Here is a 27,479-nt window from a genome sequence, read left to right on the forward strand (position 1 = left end):
TAAGATTGGATATTCTTCCAACTGGAAGACACTTGACTGATTACATGTTATTCTTACGGCAGTTGCTGTAGGGACCATCATTTGGCTATCATTGTGTATAAATGTATCTGTGGCAGGAGGCGAGGTATTTGAGACAGAATGTTTACATAGGACTGTTATTTAAATATGACAAATTAGTGATCTTGCTATAAGAAGAACGTCTGTTGTCAGGAAATAAGCCATGTGTTAGTTTGTATGTCCTCAGGAAAAAAGCAGCACATAAGAAGCCAGAAATAACCAAGGGTATGGGCTGACTTCTGGAGATTGAGTGTACATCAAGATACACCAGGCTGGAGGTATACTTCTTACAGCACCTGCAGTGGTAAAGATCGTCATGTCTCTCTTCGGTGGGTGAATAATTCTCACAAGAAGTAAGGTCCAGCTGAATAATGGGTGAGCTTGAAAACACCATGACAGAGGATGCGGAACCAGAGAGAGAGAGAGAGAGAGAGAGAGAGAGAGAAAGGCTAGATTCCACTGTAGACATACTGGGTTGGGTTTGGGAGCTACTTGTTCTATTTGTTAATGCAACATGTGAAAAAGGATAGATTTTAGGGTATTTGTACTCTAAACAACATGTTGAAGGCATTGATGAGAAAGCATATACAGTGTTGAATTACTTCAAGACGAGATTATGTTGATTAAGGATATGCACATGCTTATCAGTTGAAATGAATTGAGCAGATGGGGAAACAAAGTGAAAATGACATGATTTGGGAACACCTCTCAGAACCTGGGGCCAAAAGGGGAAGACTGGGTGGAAGCGTGAGGAAGTCCAGCAGAAAAGTATCCTGGAGGCACAGAGTCAGGTGAAGAGAGAGTAGGAATTGTCATGATCTCAGATTTTGGTATTCATGAAAATATTTATGCATAACATATCACATTGTCAATAGTGTTATGTTTTGTTTTTGCTTTCCAAGTCTGATGCTAATGTAACGGATGTGAAACGGCTAGCTTAGTTAGCAGTGGTGCGCACTAAATAGCGTTTCAATCGGTGACGTCACTTGCTCTGAGACCTTGAAGTAGTAGTTCCCCTTGCTCTGCAAGGGCCGCGGCTTTTGTGGAGCGATGGGTAATGATGCTTGACTGTTGTTGATGTGTGCAGAGGGTCCCTGGTTCGCGCCCGGGTATGGCCGAGGGGACGGTCTAAAGTTACACTAACATATCTCTCTTCGGGACCAGAAGGAGAGGGGGTCACCAGCTTCAGCTGGAATGTCAGTTTGTTGTGTGATGAGTGATGGAAGTAAGAGGGTGTATGGTGTAATTATAGAACAGAGGCCATAAGTCTCTAAGTTTGAATGCCTCACAGAAAGAAGACAGAAACATGAACCATGACCAGAGGTTCCACGTCTGGTGATCCAAGGTGACCAGGTCCTAGTGTTCCGGAAGAATGGAATGAGCCAAGGAGGGAGGGTCCCTACAAGGTGGCTCGAACAACGTCGACTGCTGTCCAGGTGAAAGGAAGCAACACATGGTACTATCTAAACCCCTGTACCAAAGTCCTGTCGGAAAGGAAGAGACATCCACTAGGTCATGAAAACGCAGAGAATTCTGATACATCAGGTGGGTGTCCAAAGGGAACGGGAACAGAGGAGAACGATGCACCAGGCAGGAGCCAGGCAGGAGCCAGGCAGGGGCCAGCCAGGAGCCAGGCAGGGGCCAGCCAGGAGCCAGGCAGGAGCCAGGCAGGGGCCAGGCAGGAGCCAGGAAGAAACCAAAGGAGAAGTGGATCTTGGAGCATCTTCCAACAGCTAACAGACAATCTCTCCTGAATATCCAGAGAGTCCAGGGTTGGGGGAGAGTGACATGCCTGCTACTCCTAATGACATACCTGGTGTGGCAGACCTCCCTGACGGAAGCCCTCTGCAGTGGGACCCCGAAGTACCACCTACAGAATGGGAACGACTCTTCCCTGAAATCAATGCCTTTCCAGATGGAAGCCCAGTCCGGTCAGAGGAGGGAACCTCGGAGGGAAGGAACAGAAGGGGAGACCCCACAAGGAGGAGGAGAAGGAGAAGTCTCACAGGCTGAAGAAGAGGGGGATTTCCCCACAATTGACTTTTCAGCTCTCTTAGAGACTAGTACACCAACTAAGACAATAACAAGACCACAAGAAAATGGGTTGATGCAGAAAATCTGGACATCTGTTAACTGGGGTAGCCATAATAAAGAAACTACCCCAGAATCAAACATTGACCCAAAATGTAGAAAAGCAGTAAAGAATGACTTGTATAAGTGGGCTAAGTACACAACAGCTAAACATAGGATGGACAATTGCATTTTGTGTAGTAAATCACCTTTGTCTGATCTTTTAATAGTACCTGAACGTGCATCATTTGAAGAATGTGTTAAATGTTCAATGTATTCAGAGAAAATACTACATTCCTTGGTGTAACAGAATGCAGGTTGGCATTAGGTAACACTAAAGGCAGAAGTGAATTAAATAAAAATGTGTTGGGAGAACATGAATTTGCAATATATGACATAAGAACTGAATTGAATTGTCCTCCTCATAATGATAAGTTTGCTATTGTAAAAAGTAAATATGAATGTTTCTACAGCTATGGGGATAATGGGATAGATGTGGGAAACACTATAGTTAATTGTTCAACTATTTGGGTGTTAGAAACTGCAGGAGTTAGTAAATTTGATGAAGGAATGATTGTGAATCACAAAGGTAAATGTGGTAATATAACTCAAGTAACATTATCTCTTGAAATGTTAAAGAATCAGGATTAAGGTTTAGCTGATCGTTTCTGGATGCTCATTGCTTCTTCACAGTAAGAGTTTTCTTTTAGTTTCTGACTGGATCTTTTACTCCTATCTGTGTTATTGATGGGTGATGTGTGGTTCAGTTGGGTTGTGTGCCTTATTCATTTTATCTTCTATTTGTATGTCTATAGTTGATGTTCATTTTGCCTCCATCCTCTTGGTGTTTTTTAAAGTGTTTTTGTGTGAGACTGTTTAGTCTCAGAGTCACCATACCTACAGGCAACAGTAGCTGACGTATAGTCAAAATGTGAAATATGTGCGCAAAATAACATATGCAAAGAATTATTGGGTCAACCTACAGCGACATTGGGTCTCATCCTTCGAAAGGAATTTTGCCGGCATGCTGGGAACATGAGTGAAGACAAAACGCAAGCTTTGGGTGGGAGGGTAATACCCAGGCGAAGGAGACGGCACTGTGTGGAAGGGAGTTTAGTCCAACGGTAGCTATTCCTGTAAATCCTCCATGGCTACTCCCGGCTCCTGTAGTTGATCTAGAAGTATTGGAGAGGCTACAGAAAGATAGGGAGGGTGTTGATCCATCTGATTTGTTAATAGACGTCTGGATATTGTGTATCAGGATTTTGTGGCCATTTACACAGATGGTTCAAAAGATCCAAGGATGTACTGGGTCAGCATTTGTAGTGAAGGAATGTGGGGTGGCAGTCAGGAAACGTGTTACAGATCATCTGGCTGTATAGATGGCGGAGCTGATGGTCATACTGTTGGCCTTCCAGTGGGTGGAGGAAGTCAAGCCTGACAGAGTAGTTATTTGATCTGATTCATGTGCAGTGTTGATGAGTCTCCAGTCCTTTAGGTCCTGTAGCAGAGACTTGCATTATGAGGTGTTACAAACCCATGGCAGGATTAGACAGATGGGTTACAGATAAGATTTACTTGGGTCCCAGCCCATGTTGGGGTGGAGGGGAATGAGGCAGTTGATGTACTGGCTAAACAAGTGTAACGGATGTGAAACGGCTAGCTTAGTTAGCGGTGTGCGCTAAATAGCGTTTCAATCAGTGACGTCACTTGCTCTGAGACCTTGAAGTAGTGAAGTAGTAGTTCCCCTTGCTCTGCAAGGGCCGCGGCTTTTGTGGAGCGATGGGTAACGATGCTTCGAGGGTGACTGTTGATGTGTGCAGAAGGTCCCTGGTTCGCGCCCGGGTATGGGCGAGGGGACGGTTTAAATTTATACTGTTACATTGATGCTGTTGACCCGGATTACTGGTTGCTGCGGAAAAAGGAGGAAGGTCAAAAGGGGGGATGTGAAACGGCTAGCTTAGTTAGCGGTGTGCGCTAAATAGCGTTTCAATCAGTGACGTCACTTGCTCTGAGACCTTGAAGTAGTAGTTCCCCTTGCTCTGCAAGGGCCGCGCGGCTGTTGTGGAGCGATGGGTAATGATGCTTCGAGGGTAACTGTTGATGTGTGCAGAAGGTCCCTGGTTCGCGCCCGGGTATGGGCGAGGGAGGGTACGGTTTAAAATTATACTGTTGGGCATGTTGATGTTGTAGTTTCAATGAGCAAGGCAGAGGCAAAAAGCCTGACATGGACACTGATGGTGCAGAGATGGCAGGAGCAGTGGAACAGGCATTTATTTCAAGTACAGAGGAAAGTCGGGGAGGGCGGCAGGAAGGGACAGGAGGCTATTTTTTACTATATTAAGGATGGGACACATCTGGTTGAATAAGACCTTAAATGTGATAGGAACGCATCCAACAGGAAAGTGTGATTGTTGCCAGGAAAGAGAGACAGTGGCGCATGTATTGCTACAGTGTGGGCAGTATCAGAGATCTGGTATGAGGGAGAAGGGGATACAGGAAATTAGTTTACAGAGTATATTGAGTAGAACACACTTTTTTTTCCTTATTTGTAAAAAAATATATATATATCTATTGATTATTAAAACTTGCAGTGAAGCTGCTCAACATCTACATCACATTTGTCATCTAACAGTCTCCCATCCAGAGAGACCCACTGAAGCACACTTTCCTATTTATGCTATTTGTATTCCTCCACAAGTTTTGATCCTATATATCAGGCAGACAGACCAGATCCCTACCTCCTCCCACTGCCACCTGCCTCCTCTATGTTTGTGTTAATGCTGTAGTCATTTGGTTGTAATCTTGGATTGAGCAGACTTTCCGTCATTAGATATAGTCTAAAATATTGTATCTTTTTTAAGAGCAACCGGGCTGGCAGGTAGAAGTTAGCATATCCGTGTCTCTGGCCCACACTCCAGTACAGTAGGTGGCGGTAATGCTCTATATCGTTGGATGTCAACCGCCGATAATCCCCACCGAAGAAGAAGACAAGCTTTCCTTGTGGTAGCTGGCAGATCTCTTTCCTGTTGTCCAATTCATTTTCAGTTAAGGGTATTTTCAAGAATGCCACCTAAGGGGAAAGGTGGCAAGGAGGCAGGGAAAGGTGGCAAGGAGGCAGGGAAAGGTGGCAAGGGAGGGAAAGGTCTGTTTATTCTTCATTAAATCGACAAAGCATGTTGGATTGAGAACATGCTAACTAGCTAGCCAACTGAAATACACAGCCTGTGTGCAGTTCAGTGGCAGTTAGTTAGCAGCTAGGAAACGTTAGTTGTCTCCATGTAAGTCATGTTATTATGTTGAATGTTATCATTCAGGTGGAGCTGCTGCGGGGGCTGGTGACAAAGAAAAAAAGGAAGAGAAGACGATTAAAGGAGGCACTTCTGTTAAGGTGGATAGCTATGTTAGTTACTCTATGCAATGCTACATTCTAGCTACACCATATAGTCTTTAGCTACACTGTATATGTTCTTATGTAAATATAGACAGCTAGCTAAAATGACTGACTATGCTGTTTTAACGTATTCCCCAGGTCAGACATATCCTGTGTGAAAAACATGGTAAATGTATGGAGGCAATGGAGAAACTGAAGGCTGGGGTTCGCTTCAGTGAAGTGGCCTCACAGTACAGTGAAGACAAAGCCAGACAAGGGGTAAGAGAGCAGTTCCCATGCACCAACTAACATACATGAACCTATTGGTTTATCATAGGGTGCTGTCTGCTAGTACCTAAAAGGTCCACTGGATGGCATCCTCTTTGTCTTGCTGTCTAGTTTTTCAATATTGTTGTTAGGGTGAGAGAACTGGGGGGAATATTAATTTGTCACAGACTGTTGGAACATTTTGGTCTGTTTGCAACGGAAACCGTTTACTCTGGGAACAAGACAGACATAAAAGCAATGAAATGGGAGAGACCTACCCGAATCTGTCCAATAGAACCGAATTTCCCATTTTGGAGTGAATCGTTTCCATTGCAAAACATTTTGCAACAGTGTCTGACTTATGAATACACCCGTTTTAGCCTTGTGTGACTGTGGCAATATTGACTGTAGTGTTATCCTGGTGGTGACAGGGTGATCTGGGCTGGATGATAAGAGGGTCTATGACCGGACCCTTCCAGGACGCTGCCTTCGCCCTACCCAACAGCACCATGGACAAACCCATTTACACAGACCCCCCCGTCAAGACCAAGTTTGGCTACCACATCATCATGGTGGAAGGGAAGAAATGACCCGAAGGCTGGTGGCGGTAATGCCCCATTAACAACTGCCGCTAAACCCCATCGAAGAAGAAGAATGACCCGAAGGAAATATCCACTACTCTTCACGTTGACATTGGGACACTCTGCTTTCTCTCAGAGGAGATGGCACAATCAACTTTTTTATTTTATTTTTTTCTTGCTAAATGTTTTTCATGTCCTGGTAATGGCACAACAAAAGCTAAAAATTAAATGCTCTGTAAAGAGACACAGGCTATTTAGATGTATGTACTCCTGTCTGTAGCTAATAAAAAGTGGTGTAATTTTTTACACTTGTGGTCAATTAAACAAACATTGTCAAATGTATGTGAATGAATGCCCATTGAGTTTGTTGCAGAAACATACTTCGGATACAAAGTTGTCCACTGCTTTCAGAACAAACATGATACAATTCATGTTTGATATTACCTTGCTTTTCAATCATGCAATCAACGGTATACCACTTACATCCCAAGTAATTGAATGACCTAAAGTTAGATACATTCTATAATGAACCTAAAAGTAGGAATCCGGCTTCGACAGCTCATTGGCCCAGAAATATGGAATCAGATGACGTATTGTTTCCGGGTTCCCTTTCTGGCGGAGATCACAAAAGGTAACTTTCGGTCAATTCGTTCCGGCAAGAGGGATCGACTGATCGGGTTTGGCTGCTGAAGGTAAGAATGTTGTAAGCTTGCCAGGTAAATGGGTGTCAATTGCTAGCTGGCTGCTGTAATCTTATCAACAATGTAATCCGTATGTAGATAATTGAGGCTAATTTAAATGGCTAATATAAATATCTGTCTGAATTCATCTCTAACACAGTCGACTGCTAAAATGAAAGCACGTAGAATGTCTATTTTGAAGATCAAAATATGTTTACTTGTAACGTCAGTGAACTGAAACTAGTTATTGTAATGCGTGTGGCCCTCTGGGCTGTCTGTCAAATTGGGAAATTTGAAGAACACTAAACGGTGTCACTTTCAGTCGTTTGAAGTGTTTTCGGTTTACCAACAGCCTGGCCTACTCGCAGTAAGCAGCGTTGAATTGCACCTGGGTGTAGAGCAAAGTTGTGTTCTCTGTTGATGTGCAAATTTGACTGCAATCAGCTGGCAAATTTTTTTTAAACAAAATTATGTTTGTGGGTGGGTATACTTTGTGGAACGTTCCAACAGGAAACTGTTCCATAAACATAAGGTTGCCATCAAACAACGCACACAAAGTTGTATAGCAGCAGAATAAGATACCGGGTAGGGAGTGGGCTTATTTTAATTACATTTTTCACTCGCCACGTTTATTCCTGAAAAATGTCTGTCCTCACTCTGGTAGCCAATGGACAAACATTAAGAATAAGCTACGCGGTGATTTGATGCCTATTCGGCAGCTAGTTAGTTAGGTCAATTGATCATGCTATTGTGTATGCGTTGTTTGTTGGCAAAATTGTTCTTAAGTTTTTGGAACAGATTCCTGTTCGAACGTTACACACATTTTACCCCCGTTGCCTGCTGTATGATGGATGCGTCACATGATATAATCACGAGCCATATAAATAGATCGCCTAGTCTCATGCTTAGTCTGGATTCATAAAATGAAATAAAATAATCTTGTCCACATTTAGATCATGCCTTCTGTGTATGGCAACAACACGGTGACTTCAGCTCTGTGTCTCTCCGGTCCACTTGTCAGTGTGTCGTCCAATCAAAGGATGCTATCCAGGTTTGATGTTTAAGCCAGTTATGATGGCTTAAAGAGCAGTCAGCGTGACCAGGAGTACCCCAGTACTCTGACCCTGATCAGCTCATCATGGGGTGAGCTGGGAAGATATCATTGGTTGTGACTGGCTCCATCTTCAGTTGGCTGAGCTGTGGACATTGGTCAGTGAGTCAACTGGCTACTGGGGCTGGGTCTCAACACTGTGTGGTGGCTTCTTCTCCTCATCTCCTTCAGGAGAGTATACTGGGTGTGTTCCCACAACTTTGCTACCACCTTTCCTGCCCCACTCTGCCAGATCCGTGATCGTGGAGAGGACCCAAGGAAAGGAAGCTAGTTAATAAGACACAGCCGGAGTAGCCTATATGAGGACCCAGAGCACAGTAGACGGGGTTGGTTGTTGTTCACAGGGAGAGGTAATTCAGGCATTGAAGGAGTGAAGGCAAAGTTAATTTCCACACTCTGGCTGCACCCTGTCCTCAGATTTTAGGGAGCAAGAGGCCAGCACTGGGAGAGAGGTGTCGTGTGTCTATACACATTTGACCGTACTTGTGAGTACCAAAAGTCAGCTCAAAACCGTAAGTCATCCAACATTGAGACATTTAGCTAGTGCTCACTTGTAAAAAGGCAATTTTAGGCTTAAGAGTTAGGGTTAGAGTTAGAGTAAGGGGTTCAGGGAAAATATGATGTTGACTGGGAATCCATTCCCTTGTTAATGACGCCTCAGGCATGTGACATACTGTACTCTAAACTACCATTCAGTGTAGAAAACCTCTTGTCAAAATAACAAGCGGTCTAGAACAGATAGACAAGAGAATCCTAACCTAATGATGTTATTGATAGATCCAACCTGACCATCACTGCTCTGTCTGTTTTCACTTACCCTTTTCTCACATATATTAATACCTTTTATTTTGTGTTCCAACAATAGGCTTACTCTGTTTGGATTGAGTGGACTTAAAACCAGACGGCATCAGCCTAAAATAAGCCCCTACTTGTCTCTGGATCCTTGGCATCGATAAGGCTCATCTCCTCTCGGGTTTTACCTGACACCCTGACATTTAAACCCCCCCCCATCCAATATGGGTCTCCACCAATCAGAGCTCCACTCCCTGCTCCTCCTCCCCCTCCACCTCGTGGTGTGGCTGTACTCCCTCCTTTCCTTCCTGCCCTGGTACTACTTCACCAGGGCTGGGGAGAAGAGAACCCGGGCCACGCGGGTCAAGGCTCGCTCCACCTCCGGGTGCTCCGAGGGGCCGTACCGCTGTGTAGACCGCTTCCAGAGCTTGGCCACGGAAGACTTCCCTGGGAAAGACACGCTGGACAAACTGTTCCAGCAAGCCGTACAGCGCTTTGGGGACTCTGACTGTCTAGGGACAAGAGAGGTACTGAGTGAGGAGAATGAGCCCCAGCCCAGCGGAAAGGTCTTTAAGAAGGTAACCTACATGAATACGCCTGTTATAGTGTTACGTACGCCGGCCATAGTGCTCCTGTAAGTTGCTCTGGATAAGAGCATCTGCTAAATGACTAAAATGTAAAGGTCGTAATGCTACATACGCCTGTCGTAATGCTACATACGCCTGTCGTAATGCTACATACGCCTGTCGTAATGCTACATACGCCTGTCGTAATGCTACATACGCCTGTCGTAATGCTACATATGGCTGTCGTAATGCCGCGTTTACGGGTTCGTCTGAACTCTGAAATGTTCCGATGTGCTAACTGGTTGAACGTGGCACGTGTATAACTACAACCAGTTAGAAATGTCAGTTTCTTAGTTCCGACTAGCACTTGAACGAGGCGTTAATGCTACACACGTTTTAATGCCATGCGCCCGGCAGTGCTGCACAGTGCCACAAATGCCTATTGTTGTGCTCAGTTCAAATTAAGCTGCATATGTCTCCGTAAAGCTGTCTCTCTTCGCCACATTATCTTCGCCCAGCTCTAGCAGACCCAAAATTAACAAGGAAGCACACTCTTCCTCTATTCAAATAGGAGAAGAGCGCCTGCCTAATTACAAAAATTCAAATTGACTAACAGGTGACAGTCTCCTCTCTTGCAGCTGATTCTGGGGGAGTACTGCTGGCTGTCCTACCAGCAGGTAGACTCTGTAGTGAGTTACATGGGCAGCGGGTTGGCAGCACTGGGCCAGCAGTCTAAGAGTATGGTTGCCATCTTCTGTGAGACGAGAGCTGAGTGGATGATCTCTGCTCAGGCCTGCTTCAGATACAACTTCCCATGTGAGTACTGTACCCTGGGGCTTCTTCCCAAATGGCACTCTATTCCCTACCTACGTAGTGCACTACATAAGGAATAAGGTGCGTTCTGGGAGGAGATGGAAGGCTCAACATGATTAGATGTAGCCAACTAAACAACAACAGGGCTTTTCTTTCCAGAAAGTTTGATTAATCATAGTCATGTTGGCCTGGTGTTGGGATATCGATAACATATAAAGATATCTTTAAATAGAGGTACATTGTATTAGATTAGAATGCCTTTTGTACCCTAACATTGGAATACATTTTGTTCAGGTCCGCACATAACAAATACATTCATACCCTGTCACGTACCCTGTCACGTACCCTGTCACGTACCCTGTCAGATCAGTACCCGGCCAGATCAGTACCCGGCCATGTACCCGGTCAGTTCAAAACTCTGTCATGTACCCGGCCAGATCAGTACTCTGTCATGTACCCGGCCAGATCAGTACTCTGTCATGTACCCGGTCAGTTCAGTACTCTGTCATGTACCCAATTAACAGAATTAGGATGTACATAATTCAAGAATGTGCCTTTATTCCCAATCAGTCCGGGAAGTATTGTGCAAGAATAAGAGGTAGAAAATGACCCTAACACAATGTCCAAAGTGCATTGACATTGCTCTGTGTTTACACAGTGGTGACATTCTATGCGACACTGGGAGAGGAGGCGGTGGCATTTGGACTGAACGAGACAGGAGTCACACACCTCATCACCAGCACAGAACTACTGGAGACCAAACTGAAGGTGAGCTAGAATCACCTGACCTAGAACATAGAACCCCAGAATGGCTCAGTTGGGTTGAAACATGGTAGTGCAGCAGAGTTGCGGGTTTGACTGAATGGACAGTATATACACTGAGTTTACAAAACATGTTTTTTCCATGACATAGACTGACCAGGTGAATCCTGGTGAAAGCTATGATCCCTTATTGATGTCACTTGTTTAATCCACTTCAGTAAGTGTAGATGAAAGGGAGGAGACTGGTTAAAGAAGGATTTTTAAGCCTTGAGACAATTGAGACATGGATTGTGTGTGTGCCATTCAAAGGGTGAAGGGGCAAGACAAAAGATTTAAGTTCCTTTGAACGGGGTATGGCAGTAGGTGTCAGGCGCACCGGTTTGTGTAAAGAACTGCAACGCTGCTGGGTTTTTCACACAACAGTTTCTCGTGTGTGTCAAGAATGGTCCACCACCCAAAGGACATCCAGCCAACTTGACACAACTGTGGGAAGCAGTGGAGTCAACATGGGCCAGGATCCCTGCGGAACACTTTCAACACCTTGTAGAGTCCATTGTCTTGCTGAATTAAGGCTGTTCTGAGGGCAAACGGGAGGATGCAACTCAACATTAGGAAAGTGTTCCAAATGTTTGTACACTCCGTAGTAAACGTATGTGCCAACTAGCTTCAATTTTCAGTCTTTCACGTGTTGCAATTGTCTGAGACTATTTGCCAACCGTTGCTAAGTCCCGTGTCTGAATTGGAAATAGTTTTTTTTTTTTTTTTTTTGCATATCCAAACTTTCCCAGAGACGCCCTTGGAGAGTGGGGTCACGGACAGGGATGCATTTCTACTAGCTAATTGAACTTTTCTCCTCCCTCTATTCTTCATAGGGTGTTCTCTCTCAGATCCCCAAGCTGAAACACATCATCTCTGTAGACCAGAGGAGGGTCAGTACAGAGGGATACCCACCTGGTCTCGCCATCCACAGCATGGCATCAGTACAGGAGCTGGGGTCACAGCCTGACAACTGTGAGTAACACCAGAGTACTGCATGAGAAACGCTATGAAAATGACACAAGTAATGTTAGAGCATGGTTTTGGTCCATACCAGCACTAAAACACTTGATTCAACTAATTATCAAATCAAATGTATTTTTCACATACACATGGTTAGCAGATGTTAATGCGAGTGTAGCGAAATGCTTGTGCTTCTAGTTCTGACAATGCAGTAATAACCAACGATTAATCTAACCTAACAATTTCACAATAGCTACCTTATACACACAGGTGTAAAGGAATGAAGAATAGGTACATAAAGATATATGAATGAGTGATGGTACAGAACGGCATAGGCAAGATGCCTTAGATGGTATCGAGTACAGTATATACATATGAGATGAGTAATGTAGGGTATGTAAACATTATATTAAGTGGCATTGTTTAAAGTGACTAGTGATACATTTTTTACATGTATGGCAGCAGCCACTCAATGTTAGTGATGGCTGTTTAACAGTCTGATGGCCTTGAGATAGAAGCTGTTTTTCAGTCTCTCGGTCCCTGCTTTGATGCACCTGTACTGACCTCGCCTTCTGGATGATAGCGGGGTGAACAGGCAGTGGCTCGGGTGGTTGTTGTCCTTGATGATCTTTATTGTCTTCCTGTGACATCGGGTGGTGTAGGTGTCCTGGAGGGCAGGTAGTTTGCCCCCGGTGATGCGGTGTACAGACCTTACTACCCTCTGGAGAGCCTTACGGTTGTGGGCGGAGCAGTTGCCGTACCAGGTGGTGATACAGCCCGACAGTATGCTCTCGATTGTGCATCTGTAAAAGTTTGAGTGCTTTTGGTGATGAGCCGAATTTCTTCAGCCTCCTGAGGTTGAAGAGGCGCTGTTGCTCCTTCTTCACCACGCTGTCTGTGTGGGTGGACCAATTCAGTTTGTCCGTGATGTGTACGCCGAGGAGCTTAACTTTCTACCCTCTCCACTACTGTCCCGTCAATGTGGATAGGGGGGTGCTCCCTCTGCTGTTTCCTGAAGTCCACAATCATCTACTTTGTTTTGTTGATGTTGCGTGTGAGGTTATTTTCCTGACACCACACTCCGAGAGCCCTCACCTCCTCCCTGTAGGCTGTCAAGTTGTTGGTAATCAAGCTTGATGATTGAGTTGGGGGTGTGCATGACCATGCAGTCATGGGTGAACAGGGAGTACAGGAGAGGGCTCAGAACGCACCCTTGTGGGGCCCCAGTGTTGAGGATCAGCGGGGTGGGGATGTTGTTACCTACCCTCACAACCTGGTGGCGGCCCGTCAGAAAGTCCAATTATCAATATCTTAATTGGCCAAATCGGGTGTGTAAGAACGGTTGAACCAATGGCTGTCTGTTACAGTGAAGTGAGACCTGTTAAACCAACCAATGTCTCTGTTACAGTGGCTAGGCCGGTGGTGAGTCCTCAGCCATCAGACCTGGCTGTAGTGATGTACACCAGTGGTTCTACAGGCAGACCCAAAGGAGTCATGGTCGTCCACAGCAACCTCACCGCTGGAATGACCGGACAGTGTGAACGCATCCCTGGCCTGGGGTGAGTGACAGTTGGGTTTAGTAGTTTTACATGGGGGAGAATAGGCTCTCTCCCTCCCTGCCTCCCGAGGCACCCCCTTAACCCATACCCATAACTCAGGGGTTCTCAAACTTTTTTGATAGCATATTTATCAGGGACCCCCCTCATAATCACAACACAACTCAAGCGAGATGAAAAAATAGCATACAAGGAGTTTTACTATGATATCGGCAGTGCATGGCCGAACAAACCAAGTATCGGGCCCTGGGAAGGAACATATTTAAGGTGCGCCTCTTGGAATTGGAGAGAACATTTAGCCGTTTTCAAGCGTATTTCCTCTAATTCTATAGATTTTGTCATGGGACGGAGATATTGTGTTGCAGCTTTAAAGCTAATATCCTGCAATTCTACACATATTTGTCATGAGGCATGAGGATTCCAGGTGACTTACCTCGTGAAGCTGGTTGAGAGAATGCCAAGTGTGCAAAGCTGTCAAGGCAAAGGGTGGCTACTTTCAAGAATCTCAAATATAAAATATTTTGCTTTGTTTAAAAAAAAATGTTTTGGGTTACTACATGATTCCATATGTTATTTCATAGTTTTGATGTCTTCACTATTATTCTACAATGTAGAAAATAGTAAAAATAAAGAAAAACCCTTGAATGAGTTAGGACACCAACATTTGACTGGTACTGTGTACCTGTCTGCAGACCCCACTTTGAGAACCCCTGCTCTAACTCTATTCCTAACCCTGTTCTTTGCCCCTGAACTAACTTCACATAGGTTATGTACCTTACTCTGACCTCTGACCTAACTTCACATAGGTTACTTACCTTACTCTAACCTCTGACCTAACTTCACATAGGCCAGAGGTTAGAATAAGGTTTTTAGAGAGCAGGTAGGTTACGTACCTTACGCATGTGAAGTTAGGTCAGAGGTTAGAGTAAGGTACGTAACTTAACTTCACGTGCGTAACATACCTGCTCTCTAAAAACCTTACTCTAACCTCTGACCCCATGCAGTATTCTAATGTATCTGTTCTCTGTCCATAAGACTCTGTCTAAATAGCCTACCTGCCCTTAAACCTCTGACCCTAATGCTAACCATGTTCTCTCTCTCAGGCCTAAAGACACCTACATAGCCTACCTGCCCTTAAACCTCTGACCCTAATGCTAACCATGTTTTCTCTCTCAGGCCTAAAGACACCTACATAGCCTACCTGCCTCTGGCCCATGTTTTGGAAATGACAGCAGAAATCTCTTGCATGGCGTATGGCTGTCCCATCGGTTACTCCTCCCCTCAGACACTCTCTGACCAGGTAATGAACACTTGTTCATTCTGTCTGCATACTGACATTGAAGATAACTAAGGCCTCTTCATCCAGTCCTACGTTGATGCCCTCTCTTCTCCTCTCTCTCTCCAGTCCACTAAGATAAAGAGAGGAAGTAGAGGAGACAGCTCTGTGCTGAAACCAACTCTAATGGCTGCTGTACCGGTAAGACAACTGTTGTGGAAATTCAGTACTGAGAGACTTGGTCATTTTTATTTAATATCGATTTAATTATTGCAATAATGAAACCGTCAGCCCAACAGTCTTGACTGTTAGACTGAAAGCCTAACTAATAATGAAAAAAATGAATGAAAAAAACATACATAAAATGCTTAGTCATGCTGATCAAGGGGCTCATCCTGTCTTTATCTGCACCTGGTGGTATCTTTTTTTTATTTTACCTTTATTTAACCAGGCAAGTCAGTTAAGAACAAATTCTTATTTTCAATGACAGATTTGTACCTTGTCAGCTCGGGGATTTGAACTTGCAACCTTCCGGTTATTAGTCCAACGCTCTAACCACTAGGCTACCTCGCCGCCCCCATCTTAACCCCCGACCCTGGCCTAATTTCCCAGATGCCAGGATGTCTAAGAACCATTGTGGCCTTTGTTCTACTCCTCTCTCTCCCAGTTACAACCACTCCACATCCTGTCTGGAATGCCAGCTGTAGGTTTTTATCACCCAGTCAATCAATTGTCAGCTCAAATCCCACAGGCCCAACTCAAACCACAGACACAGATTTGAGGGTACTCATCAACTCTAATTTGATGCATAAACTGTATTATAACAATCTTGTCATTTTTTTTCTGTCACACAACACATCTGTCTGGTCTTCTGCACCGGTGTGACAACATATTGCTCTGTGGTCTACTGTACCATTTATTTGTTTGAACAGGAAATCCTGGACCGCATCAATAAGAATGTGATGAGGAAGGTTGGGGAGATGAGTTACATTCAGAGGACGCTGTTCAACCTGGGATACAACTACAAACTGGAGCAGGTCAAGAGGGGTTACGATGCTCCTCTCTGCAATGTGTAACAACTCTTTATACCTTGCTAACATGTGATATATCTAGTAGTAGTAAAATGTGTTTTCTGACGATCCCATTAACCCAGAGAATAAGTATTATTCGCATGTTAAATGATTCAGTGTAAATCACCTACAATAACAACACATGTATCCAGATGGGGAATCGTACATTAAACAAAGTACTTTAAATTAGTGTTCAAGTGTATTAGTGTGTGTTCACAGTTCTGTGTGTGTGTGTCTAGGCTGCTGTTCAGTAAGGTGCGCAAGTTGCTGGGCGGCAGGGTGAGGCTGATGTTGTCTGGAGGGGCTCCTCTTTCCTCTGCCACACAGAGGTTTATGAACATATGTTTCTGCTGTCCTGTGGGCCAGGGGTACGGACTGACGGAAACCTGTGGCGCTGGCACCATCACCGAGGGTAAGGGAAAGGGATACCTTGTCAGTTGTCCAACTGAAATCTGTCTTCCGCATTTAACCCAACCCCTCTGAATCAGAGAGGTGCAGGGGGCTTCCTTAATCAACATCCACGTCTTCGGTACCCCGGGGGGGTATGGAGTGAGGAGGGCAGGTAGTATGGAAAGCCTTTGCTTTACCTGTATAACTAAAGGTTGTGTTTCCTCTATTCCCCCTGTCTAGTGGCAGACAACAGCACGGGTAGAGTTGGAGCTCCTGTCATCTGCTGTGAGATCCGACTCAGGGACTGGCTGGAGGGAGGCTACACCAATCAGGACAAACCTCACCCCCGAGGGGAGATTCTGATTGGAGGGCCTAACATCACTATGGGTTACTATAGGAACGAGAGTAACGGCCAGGACTACTTTGTGGACGAGAAGGGTCAGAGGTGGTTCTGTACAGGAGACATAGGAGAGATCCACCCTGACGGATGTCTGCAGATAGTGGGTGTGTAACGTATGTGTGTATCGTGGAACGGGTGTGTGTTGGAGGATTTTCTCATTGTCCATCATAGGCATATACATTCTAATCTAGTGGCCAAATATTAAACATTTAAAAGCAACTGTAAATGAATTTAAAGCAATATCTTGCATTGTGGCGTGTGTTATTGCTCGTTAGATCGTAAGAAGGACCTAGTGAAGCTCCAGGCTGGGGAATACGTCTCTCTGGGGAAAGTAGAAGCTGCTCTGAAGAACTGCTCCCTCATCGACAACATCTGTGCTTACGCTAACAGGTGAGCCCTAGCCCAGTGTTATCTCTCAGCCCCTAGTGGTAGAGGTTTACATTTGCAGAGTGTGAACTGGTCTTAGATCTGTGCTTACTGGCAACATGTAACTCCAGTTATCCCAGCCTATATGGGTGCTTCTAACCCATGAACTCTGACATTGGATCCATTCTTACCTCTAACCCCTGCAGTGAGCAGAACTATGTGATCAGTGTTGTGGTACCCAACCAGAAGATGTTGACTGAGCTGGCTAGACAGAGGGGAGTGAAAGGGAGCTGGGAGGAGGTGTGCACCCACCCTGCCATGGAGAAGGAGGTGCTGAAGGAGATCAAAGAGGTGGCCACTTCAAGTAAGAACCCCTGGGTCCTATTCATTAGAGCATACCTTACGTAGGAAAATGTTTGGCAACATAAACAAGGGTTTCTTATTGGGAAAGGTTTCAATCTGTTTTGTTACGTTTGGTCTAGTGAATACAACCCTGATGTCCATTAGATTGATTTAGATGTTTGAATTGAGTTCATCTCACTGGGCAGGTTTCCGTCGACCCAGGTTCATGCGACAATGTCAAAAAATGATTGCGGCATATAATGTAAATGGAAAACGTAGGATACATTTTCTAAAGAACTAATACATTTTTATGTTTTACAGGCAGATTTTTCTATTGTCGAACTTGTTTTATTGCGAGAAATAAACTGTTTTTCTAATAAATTATGATGGCCAGATATTATTGAACATATGCCATTCGAGGCTGCTCAGAGGAGGAAGGGGAGGACCATCCTCAGTGAATTTCATAAAAATGAAAATTGTAAAACATTTAAAGTTACCCTTTTTTAGATAAAACTATACTAAATATAATCACGTCACCAAACAATTGATTAAAACACATTTGGCAATGAAGGTATACAAGTAGCATCAACAGCTCTCTGTAGGGTAGCACCATGGTGTAGCTGGAGGACAGCTAGCTTCCGTCCTCCTCTGGGTATATTGACTTCAATACAAAACCTGGGAGTCTCATGGTTCTCTCCCCATTCCATAGACTTACACATTATGACAGGCTGGAGGACATCCTCCGGAAGTTATCAGAGCACTGGCAGCATGAACTGACATGTTGTCCACCCAATCAAAGGATCAGAGAATGAAGTACTGAAAGCATAAGCTTCTTCCACTTAGCTAGCAAATGCAGCCTACTGAAACACCCTGCTCAAACAGAGGGATGATATGTTAGCTAGCTGGCTATGACTAACGAACACAACACTGGAACTCTTCCAAGTCGAGGTAAGCTTCCAGTAATACCAATCTATTGGCCCCGGTGTAACCGCTTACTGACTATACACTAACGTTACTGCATGATTGTAGTGGGTTTACTAACGTGTTAGTTCTATTAGCTGACTATGATGTTACTTTAGCTAAATGTTTTATTTTACCAGGTAAGTTGACTGAGAACACATTCTCATTAACAGCAATTACCTGGGGAATAGTTACAGGGGAGAGGAAGGGGATGAATGAGCCAATTGTAAACTAGGGAAGATTAGATGACCGTGATGGTATGAGGGCCAGATTGGGAATTCAGTCAGGACAGCAGGGTTAACACCCCTACTCCTCTTACGATAAATGCCATGGCATCTTTAGTGACCACAGAGGCAGGACACCCGGTTAAAGTCCCACCCGAAAGACGGCACACTACACAGGGCAATGCCCCCAATCACTGCCCTGGTGCATTGGGATATACTTTTTTTTTGGCCAGAGGAAAGGGTGCCTCCAACTCCACTTCAGCAGCATGCACGTTGTCAACAATACTATGGTGACAACGATGTAGGTTGTGTGTAGCGGTTTGGCTTGGAAAGTTAAAAAAAAAACAATTTATCTCGCTTGGTCACATACAGCTGCTGTGCATTGAAGTCAAGTGAAGGGGTAGAAGGAGAGCGCATAGAAGGAATACAACGTGCCTGCTATGAAAGTGAACTGCATTTGAGTGATCAAGGGTGTATTCATTCCGCCGATTTTTATTTTTATATTAAGACTTTTCATAAAGGGAAGCAAAACGGGAATAAACATGACCTGAATTTGTCTAACTCTCGTTTGCAACTGCTGGACTAATGATTACATCCTAGATCAGATAGATGCAGGCAAGCGTGTGTAATGTGATATTGAATGTCACTGTCTGTTGCCTCAAATTTCTCTTGACCTGTGTGCAGGGTGGTTATAGGGAAAATAAGAGTATCATGTAGTAGCCTAAACCTATCACTGTTACATTGAACTGGGTGAATGGAATATGAATGAGTCATCCTCTCATGCTGTAATAGAAATAAGGCCATGCTCATGAAAGTGTCCTCCATCATCATAAATGACTGTTTAAAGCACAACTCATTTCATTCTAAATGCCTACTGCTTGAGAAATCCATTTATTCAACAATGTGTTTCTTGACTTTCAAGAATGCCTGAATTGCTTCACATTGCAATTTCACCATCAAATTGTTTCAGACCAGCTAGGCCAAGTTATCGCCATGGTGTAAGTAGGCACATGAGAATTACTGTATTAGTCCATTCTTGCATTCTATCCATACTGGTTTTTTTCAGGGTCCCTGAGATGTTAAAGAGAGATAGGTGGGCAAGGCATCAAGTACCACAGTATGAGTCATAATACCCATAAAACCTAGCGGTCAAACAGGGAAATGGTTCCAATCGTTTTTCCACTTCTTTTTTTTCCCCCATAGGGGATTTTAGAAACAGTTCAAGCAAGGGCTGTGTTTTGTGTAGGCTTACCCTGGGAGGACATTTTGAGAACTGAATATCTCTAGGACATGGTGACTTGGCAATATAGTAGCCTGTATTTATCCCCCCCAAAATGATAATGCTAATGTGGCTATCATAAAGAATATAGTCACCTTGTCCTGGTGTGATGTTTCAATAACCGTGTAAGTCTACACAACACAGCTCTGAAGTGTTTCTGACATCCCCTTTGGGAAAAATGAAGGGTTGAAAAACAATTGGTACCATTTCACTGTTTGACTGCTAGGTTTGGTGGGGGCTCTACCCAGGATGTTGCCACTTTATGAATGGCAATTTGCCTAATAATATAATAATTCTAACACTTTAACCACTTTTATTCGACAAGTGTTTATATAGGTGTGATGTTCAAGAGATGCATCATGGCAATTTTTGCAACATTTCTATGCAAACTTCAAAAACGTCAACAAAAAAATAAATGGAACAAAGATTTTGTCATGACCTTCCACTCTCTTTACTCTGTATCTCACCTTCCTTCTCCCTTCTAGTTAAACTCCAGAGGTTTGAGATCCCAGTCAAGGTCCACCTCAGCCCAGAGCCCTGGACCCCTGAGACAGGACTGGTGACTGATGCCTTCAAGCTGAAGAGAAAAGAGTTAAAGAACCACTATCTCCAACACATAGAGAGGATGTATGGGAGACCATAATGTAATGATCTAGAACTTCACCTAATGCCCATAGGCCTCTGGTCAAAAGTAGTGCACTATATTGGGAATAGGGTTCCAGGCCTTGAGAGGTCCATGGTGTGCAGGCTTTTGGTGTTTGAGTAGGGCTAGAACAAAAGCAGGCATCCACACTGTAGCTGTTCAGGAGTAGGGTTGGCTACTCCTAACCTAAGCCAAAGTCGCCAACAGTCTGCTGTTAGTTAATGTAGCCTCAGTCGGTGCCAGTCACGTTTCTGCTTCAGCTGACTTTGTCTTGTGGCACCCTATTCCCTAAGTCGTACACTGCTTCTGACCAAAAGTAGAGCACTCAAGGGTATAGGGTGTAATTTGGGATTCAGCTGTAGTGTTGTTCAATAGAAACGGTTTGATACCCAGGCTACTGTTCTTAGTGTGTGTGTGTAAAGAATATCCCAATTAGACAATTATTTGTGCTAATAATGTACTTGTAAAAAAAAAAAAAAACATTGCACTCAAGCACGTCCAGTTCTGCCCTCAATTGTCATTAGAAAAGAGTCTGAACTGTAGATGGTAAATTTATTTATTTGGAAATCAAACTTGAAGCTGATCCAGCATTTATAGAAATGTATGTTTATAGAAAAGTCCTACTTTCACCAACAAACAAATGGAGCATTGAGGAAAGGGAAACATTCCAGTCAACGCTTACCTGCCATTCCAGCCTAAACTCTTTACCCGTTTTGTAGTGTGTGTGTGTGTGTTCTGTAAATACTTGATTCCTCATGTTATGTAGTTCTGCTGCCCTCTAATGGTAAGATAGCAGTATCGACATTTACTATGCCTTCCCCTGCATCTGTTAAATTTGGTTATTTATTTAGAAGTATGTTAAAATATACCTTGGCTTTTCTAAAGCAATGGATGGCTAAGACTAAATAAGCATTGACTAACCATTCGGTTTATTCAATTTTGTATTATTTTGCTTTTGTTGCACCAAACGTCACTCAGGAAACTTAATAGCAGCTATTTAATACTTGGCTAGGAGGATAGACTGCATGGGCTTTATGTTTTTACCTGAATACTCAAAGCAATGTTATAACAATGTCTAATTAACATTTAAGAGTCCATTTCTTTCTCCAACTACTGTGTGAAAAATGGTTACTTCAGTTCTGGGGGTCACATGCTTTAAAGGACATTGGTGAATAGAAATGTTTTGTATGACTACTTTGCCTTGTCTTTTGTAATAAAAGTACCTTCATTTACATACACAGTAACTTAAAAGGGCTGTAGCAGATTTACCAACTATAAAAAAGTACATAACTGGTATACTCTTAAAGCAGGGTTGTCATTGTGAGCCCAAATGAATATGACCCTGAAAGCAGATTAAAGCAGCCCTCAGCTACTCCAGTCCTGGAAGCGGAAACAGTCACTGGCAATCTTCCAGACAGGCTGGTCACTGGTGGGGGAGGCCTGGGCTGTGAGGAGGAAGTTCTGATTGAAGTAGCGCTGCTTCTGACCGTCAAACTTCACCTGTCCTGCCGTCACCACCAGCAGCGTGGTCTGGCCCTGGGTTGCCTGCTCTGGATGGGAATATAAGGATGGGAAAATGGTGTTGGCCTCTTTCCACAAACCTGATCACATTCTGTTTCTCTTGTGTGATCAGGATGGTGGAACGAGGCAAAAGTTGGACTGTATATTTTGGGTTGCAAATGTCAGTATTATACATTTTTACCATCAAAAAACAGGATTACAGGTTAATTGCCAAATGGTGGCAGAGTCAGAAGCATTTCTAAATGAGGATAACCTATAGAGAAGTGCATGCTGTTTAGTGTCAACAATATAATTGACTTTATATTTTGGCTCTATATATTTCTCCCCCCATGTTTTAATTGAATGTGCAATATGAGTCAATCATTGTTTACTTTGAAAATGATAATTGTGGGAAAGAATCACCATGCACTGGCTGACAGTCCAGAGTCTGGATACTGAACTCGCTGGAGGGAAGTGACTCAAAGAAGTCTCCAAGAGCAGCCTGCCCTGACACAGCATTCCCGTTCCAAACCAGGGTCGCTTTGTCCAGGTAGAGCCGCATCAAGTTCTGGGGAAAGATCAACAGTAGGGAGTTGGCCATCTACAGATTTTAAGGAACTCAAAGAAGTGTTTTCCAAAGTAGGGATACCAAGGGAGGTGTTTAGACCTGTGTAACTAGTACGGTTCAGTGCCTTCACACAGCCCAGTACGGTTCAGTGCCTTCACACAGCCCGGTACGGTTCAGTGCCTTCACACAGCCCGGTACGGTTCAGTGCCTTCACACAGCCCGGTACGGTTCAGTGCCTTCACACAGCCCGGTACGGTTCAGTGCCTTCACACAGCCCGGTACGGTTCAGTGCATTCACACAGCCCGGTACGGTTCAGTGCATTCACACAGCCCGGTACGGTTCAGTGCATTCACACAGCCCGGTACGGTTCAGTGCATTCACACAGCCCGGTACGGTTCAGTGCATTCACACAGCCCGGTACGGTTCAGTGCATTCACACAGCCCGGTACGGTTCAGTGCATTCACACAGCCCGGTACGGTTCAGTGCATTCACACAGCCCGGTACGGTTCAGTGCATTCACACAGCCCGGTACGGTTCAGTGCATTCACACAGCCCAGTACGGTTCAGTGCATTCACACAGCCCAGTACGGTTCAGTGCATTCACACAGCCCAGTACGGTTCAGTGCATTCACACAGCCCAGTACGGTTCAGTGCATTCACACAGCCCAGTACGGTTCAGTGCATTCACACAGCCCAGTACGGTTCAGTGCATTCACACAGCCCAGTATGGTTCAGTGCATTCACACAGCCCAGTATGATTCAGTGCATTCACACAGCCCAGTATGATTCAGTGCATTCACACAGCCCAGGATGATTCAGTGCATTCACACAGCCCAGGATGATTCAGTGCATTCACACAGCCCAGTATGGTTCAGTACATTCACACAGCCCAGTATGGTTTAGTACATTCACACAGCCCAGTACGGTTCAGTACATTCACACAGCCCAGTACGGTTCAGTACATTCACACAGCCCAGTACGGTTCAGTGCATTCACACAGCCCAGTACGGTTCAGTGCATTCACACAGCCAGTACGGTTCAGTGCATTCACACAGCCCAGTACGGTTCAGTGCATTCACACAGCCCAGTACGGTTCAGTACATTCACACAGCCCAGTACGGTTCAGTGCCTACCCTTCTTTTCTTGTCCATGCAGTCATAATATATGTTGGTAAACTCCTCTGAATACCTGCATGACGCGTCAACGTGGGTCCTGAAATCCTAGAGAAGGGACAAGAGGTGTGATTGAATGACAGCCATTGACAACTTGGTCAACATAGAGATGTGCCTTAGATTTTTTTTGGGGGGGGAATAGTCAGAATAACATTTTAGAAATAATTTACTTCAATAGAATCTGAGTCAAACCACAGTGATCCTGCCGCTGTGTTACAACAAGGGCGGGCAAAATACAGCCAGTGAGCCCATTGAATGTCAGCGGGGGGGGGGGGGGGGGTTAGGTCAACAACACTCCAGGCCACTCTTGAATGTCTAAAACTAGATAGACAGTATAGAAGTTACAATGGGACTTTTTTTGGCCCACAAATTGATTGACTCCGCTGAATTGTGAAATCACTTGATGGTTGTCCACCCCTAAGTTACAGGGAGACCAGTCGTCCTCAGGTCTAATTAAAATGGCACAGGTGGTAATCGTGCGCTTGCGCTGTAAGGCTGTCACTGGGTGTCAGTTCATGATGAAGGTCTGTAGGTAGGTGGGTGTCAATTCATGATGAAGGTCTGTAGGTAGGTGGGTGTCAGTTCATGATGAAGGTCTGTCGGTAGGTGGGTGTCAGTTCATGATGAAGGTCTGTAGGTAGGAGGGTGTCAGTTCAAGATGAAGGTCTGTAGGTAGGTGGGTGTCAGTTCATGATGAAGGCCTGTAGGTAGGTGGGTGTCAATTCATGATGAAGGTAGGTGGGTGTCAGTTCATGATGAAGGTCTGTAGGTAGGAGGGTGTCAGTTCAAGATGAAGGTCTGTAGGTAGGAGGGTGTCAGTTCATGATGAAGGCCTGTAGGTAGGAGGGTGTCAGTTCATGATGAAGGCCTGTAGGTAGGTGGGTGTCAATTCATGATGAAGGTAGGTGGGTGGCAGTTCACCATGATGAAGGCCTGAAGGTAGGTGGCAGTTCACCATGATGAAGGCCTGTAGGTAGTTAGGTAGCAGTTCACCATGATGAAGGCCTGTAGGTAGTTAGCAGTTCACCATGATGAAGGCCTGTAGGTAGTTAGCAGTTCACCATGATGAAGGCATGTAGGTAGTTAGCAGTTCACCATGATGAAGGCATGAAGGTAGGTGGGTGGCAGTTCACCATGATGAAGGCCTGTAGGTAGTTAGGTAGCAGTTCACCATGATGAAGGCCTGAAGGTAGGTGGCAGTTCACCATGATGAAGGCGTGTAGGTAGTTAGGTAGCAGTTCACCATGATGAAGGCCTGTAGGTAGTTAGCAGTTCACCATGATGAAGGCCTGTAGGTAGTTAGCAGTTCACCATGATGAAGGCCTGTAGGTAGTTAGCAGTTCACCATGATGAAGGCCTGTAGGTAGTTAGCAGTTCACCATGATGAAGGCAGGTGGGTGGCAGTTCACCATGATGAAAGCCTGTAGGTAGTTAGGTAGCAGTTCACCATGATGAAGGCCTGAAGGTAGGTGGCAGTTCCAGTGCCTGTAGGTCTTCACCACGTGAAACTGCAGCCATGCCTGGCATGAATGTATTAACTGTAGTGCGGGGAGGGAGGGGGTGTACGCTGTGTCAATTGATTCTATGATTTTATGTGGAAGCAGCAACACTCTATTATCCAAGTAAAATGACCCCCCAGGGACAATAAAGTATATCATAACTGACAGTATTGCTGGTTCTAACCAATGGTGTATTATTAAATCATTGGTTCAAACCCAGCTTCACTGTCCAATCTCGTTGGCTGCATTGGCGGCCCGGGTGGCTTTGGTGAACAATACACCGCTGTTCACATGTAGGGTTTGTAGTGTAGCTAGGTGTCTACACATAACGTTATATAACCCAACAACTAAAAACGTAACTACAATAAAGAACACATGAGGTTAGCTTATTGTAGTTAGATAGCTAGAAGATAAACTTACAACTGTTGCAGCCATCGCTGAAGACTTTTTGTTGTCTTTCCTCGTCGTCAAACGGACAGGCAATTTCTACATTTGAGGGATATCAAAATACCACAGCATTCAAATTCAAAAGCACGATGAAAATGCGTGACTCAAAATCATTTTCTTGTCGACGAGCGTGTGATGTAATTACTTCCGCTGGTCATAGATAATGTTTCTTCAAAATAAAAGTTATTTGCGATTAACGTTACTTTAATTTAACGCTTGCTGGGGAGGGAGGTTCTTCTTCTTCTTTGGGATTGGGTTGGAAGATCGCGCCCAAAGTGTAAACAGCGCCACTTACTGTATTGGAGTGTGAGGCCAGACACAGCCTACCTTCATTAAATTCTCTTCATTAGTCCTGTTCCTCTTAAGTGAAATAGAGCCCTGAAATCCACTTCCCTCCCTCCACTACACCACCCAAACCCCATGCAGCTGTTCTAACCCTTTCACACAATCTCTCCCTATCTACTTCATACAGTTCACATGCTCCACTCATCACACAGACCTGTTTCATGTCTCCCTATCATCCACAACCTAGCTTTCGAATCTGCGTGCCCAAACCGTAATCTACTACACCCAACTTCCTCTCTCCTACTTCCCATATTCCCCACTTCTTCCTTTACTGATTGGTGCACGCAATATAATTCCCTCCCCTTACTGCTAGCATCCCACTTCCTTGGCCAAAGATCAAGCCTTTTTTCCTGGATCAAGGACCTGAATATCTACCCCCCCCCCCCCCCCCGGCACTCTTAGCCACCACATCGGCCTTCTCATTACCCTCCACACCCACATGGGTGGGAACCCAACAAAAGCTTACCACCACTCCCATCCTCTCCAATCCCATTAACAACACCATCATCTCCACAAACAAGTCTCCCCTATCTGACCTACCTGTCTTCACACTACTCAACACTGCAGCCAAATCAGAGCAGACCTCCACTCTGAGTGGTTTCACCTCCTCCAACCATCTCAAACCTAGGATCATGGCCATCAACTCGGGCGGCATACACTGACACATAATCAGTCAACCGCTTACACGCTCTAACATTGAAATCTGGGATATACATCCCTGTCCCCACCCTACCACTGACTGGATCCTTTCAACCATCTGTATATATAAAAAATTATGATTATCTATATATCTCTCACGTCCTCACCCCCATTATTTCCTGCCCTCAATCATGTCCAGGTCTACACTTGGTTTCGGAAAAAGCAACAGAGGAACGTTCCCCAATGCTATTGCCGACCCTATCTCTCTCTCCCCCAGTCCATATTCAACCATCTTCTGCCCAATTGTCCACCCGTACGCCCTCTGCTTACCCCCACTCCTCACTCCCAGCATTCCCCAGTTGCCATGAACTCCATTTCAACCTCACCCAGTACACTAAACCAAGTTAGTCCCACCTTATTCTCAGTGGCAGTTCCCCACTATCCACCTGTAATGCCACAACGGGTGTCGTCCTGAAGACACCCACACACAATCTCAGGGCCCTTGACTGTATCTATCCAGGAACTGTAGTATCCTTTTGACTGCCGATCCATATACAAAACACCCATAATTCAAAAATGACCTGATCAATGCCTGGTACATATTCAACAGTGTTTGTCTATCCGACCCCCAATCATATCCTGCCACTGCCCTCATAAGGTTCAGCACCTTCCTACACTTCATTTCAATATGCTCAACATGTCTCTTCCACGTAAGCCTCTTATCAAACCA

The 27,479-nt window shown here is 44.7% G+C and overlaps 3 protein-coding genes across 9 annotated transcripts; 2 read left to right on the top strand and 1 right to left on the bottom strand.

Annotated features, from left to right (window-relative positions):
* The first annotated feature begins 273 nt into the window (after positions 1-273).
* Positions 274-6,690, top strand: pin4 (protein (peptidylprolyl cis/trans isomerase) NIMA-interacting, 4 (parvulin)). Of its 3 annotated transcripts, none has more exons than XM_021561703.2 (4): positions 274-432; positions 5,445-5,518; positions 5,660-5,779; positions 6,199-6,690. In XM_021561703.2, exons 1-4 carry the CDS (start codon positions 429-431, stop codon positions 6,355-6,357), a joined length of 357 nt encoding a protein of 118 aa, XP_021417378.1. In that variant the 5' UTR covers positions 274-428; the 3' UTR covers positions 6,358-6,690. The 3 variants fall into 3 exon arrangements, with proteins under 3 accessions (XP_021417378.1, XP_021417377.2, XP_021417376.2); XM_021561702.2 differs by lacking the exon at positions 274-432 and adding an exon at positions 4,435-5,254; XM_021561701.2 differs by lacking the exon at positions 274-432 and adding an exon at positions 4,440-5,272.
* A 245-nt stretch (positions 6,691-6,935) lies between these two features.
* On the top strand, positions 6,936-21,057 carry acsl4a (acyl-CoA synthetase long chain family member 4a). 5 transcript variants are annotated; one of them, XM_021561706.2, is made up of 14 exons: positions 6,936-7,040; positions 9,005-9,509; positions 10,121-10,313; positions 10,969-11,078; positions 11,945-12,083; positions 13,480-13,630; positions 14,804-14,927; positions 15,033-15,104; positions 15,836-15,975; positions 16,213-16,385; positions 16,604-16,867; positions 17,039-17,153; positions 17,336-17,493; positions 20,420-21,057. In XM_021561706.2, the coding sequence occupies exons 2-14, from the start codon at positions 9,156-9,158 to the stop codon at positions 20,575-20,577; spliced, it is 2,151 nt and encodes a 716-aa protein (XP_021417381.1). In that variant the 5' UTR covers positions 6,936-7,040; positions 9,005-9,155; the 3' UTR covers positions 20,578-21,057. The 5 variants fall into 5 exon arrangements, with proteins under 5 accessions (XP_021417381.1, XP_036799204.1, XP_021417379.1 ...); XM_036943309.1 differs by lacking the exon at positions 6,936-7,040 and adding an exon at positions 8,305-8,323; XM_021561704.2 differs by lacking the exon at positions 6,936-7,040 and adding an exon at positions 8,341-8,651.
* A 62-nt stretch (positions 21,058-21,119) lies between these two features.
* Positions 21,120-25,864, bottom strand: nxt2 (nuclear transport factor 2-like export factor 2). Its single transcript, NM_001160583.1, is given in 4 exon segments — positions 21,120-22,127; positions 22,501-22,645; positions 23,781-23,867; positions 25,739-25,864. Coding segments are annotated over 4 exon segments (432 nt in total). The 5' UTR covers positions 25,754-25,864; the 3' UTR covers positions 21,120-21,942.
* Positions 25,865-27,479: the final 1,615 nt, after the last annotated feature.

The sequence above is a fragment of the Oncorhynchus mykiss genome, chromosome 14 (assembly GCF_013265735.2).
Source record: "Oncorhynchus mykiss isolate Arlee chromosome 14, USDA_OmykA_1.1, whole genome shotgun sequence".
Lineage (NCBI taxonomy): Eukaryota > Metazoa > Chordata > Actinopteri > Salmoniformes > Salmonidae > Oncorhynchus > Oncorhynchus mykiss.

Bases quoted from the DNA above. Each gene is read 5' to 3' on its own strand.
- pin4 (XM_021561701.2), top strand. From the start codon at position 5,083: ATGTCAACCGCCGATAATCCCCACCGAAGAAGAAGACAAGCTTTCCTT. The intron at 5,273-5,444 runs GTCTGTTTATTC...GTTATCATTCAG, and splicing joins AGGTGGCAAGGGAGGGAAAG to GTGGAGCTGCTGCGGGGGCT. The intron at 5,780-6,198 runs GTAAGAGAGCAG...TGGTGGTGACAG, and splicing joins AAGACAAAGCCAGACAAGGG to GGTGATCTGGGCTGGATGAT.
- acsl4a (XM_021561706.2), top strand. From the start codon at position 9,156: ATGGGTCTCCACCAATCAGAGCTCCACTCCCTGCTCCTCCTCCCCCTC. The intron at 15,976-16,212 runs GTAACAACTCTT...GTGTGTGTCTAG, and splicing joins GATGCTCCTCTCTGCAATGT to GCTGCTGTTCAGTAAGGTGC. The intron at 16,386-16,603 runs GTAAGGGAAAGG...CCCCCTGTCTAG, and splicing joins CGCTGGCACCATCACCGAGG to TGGCAGACAACAGCACGGGT.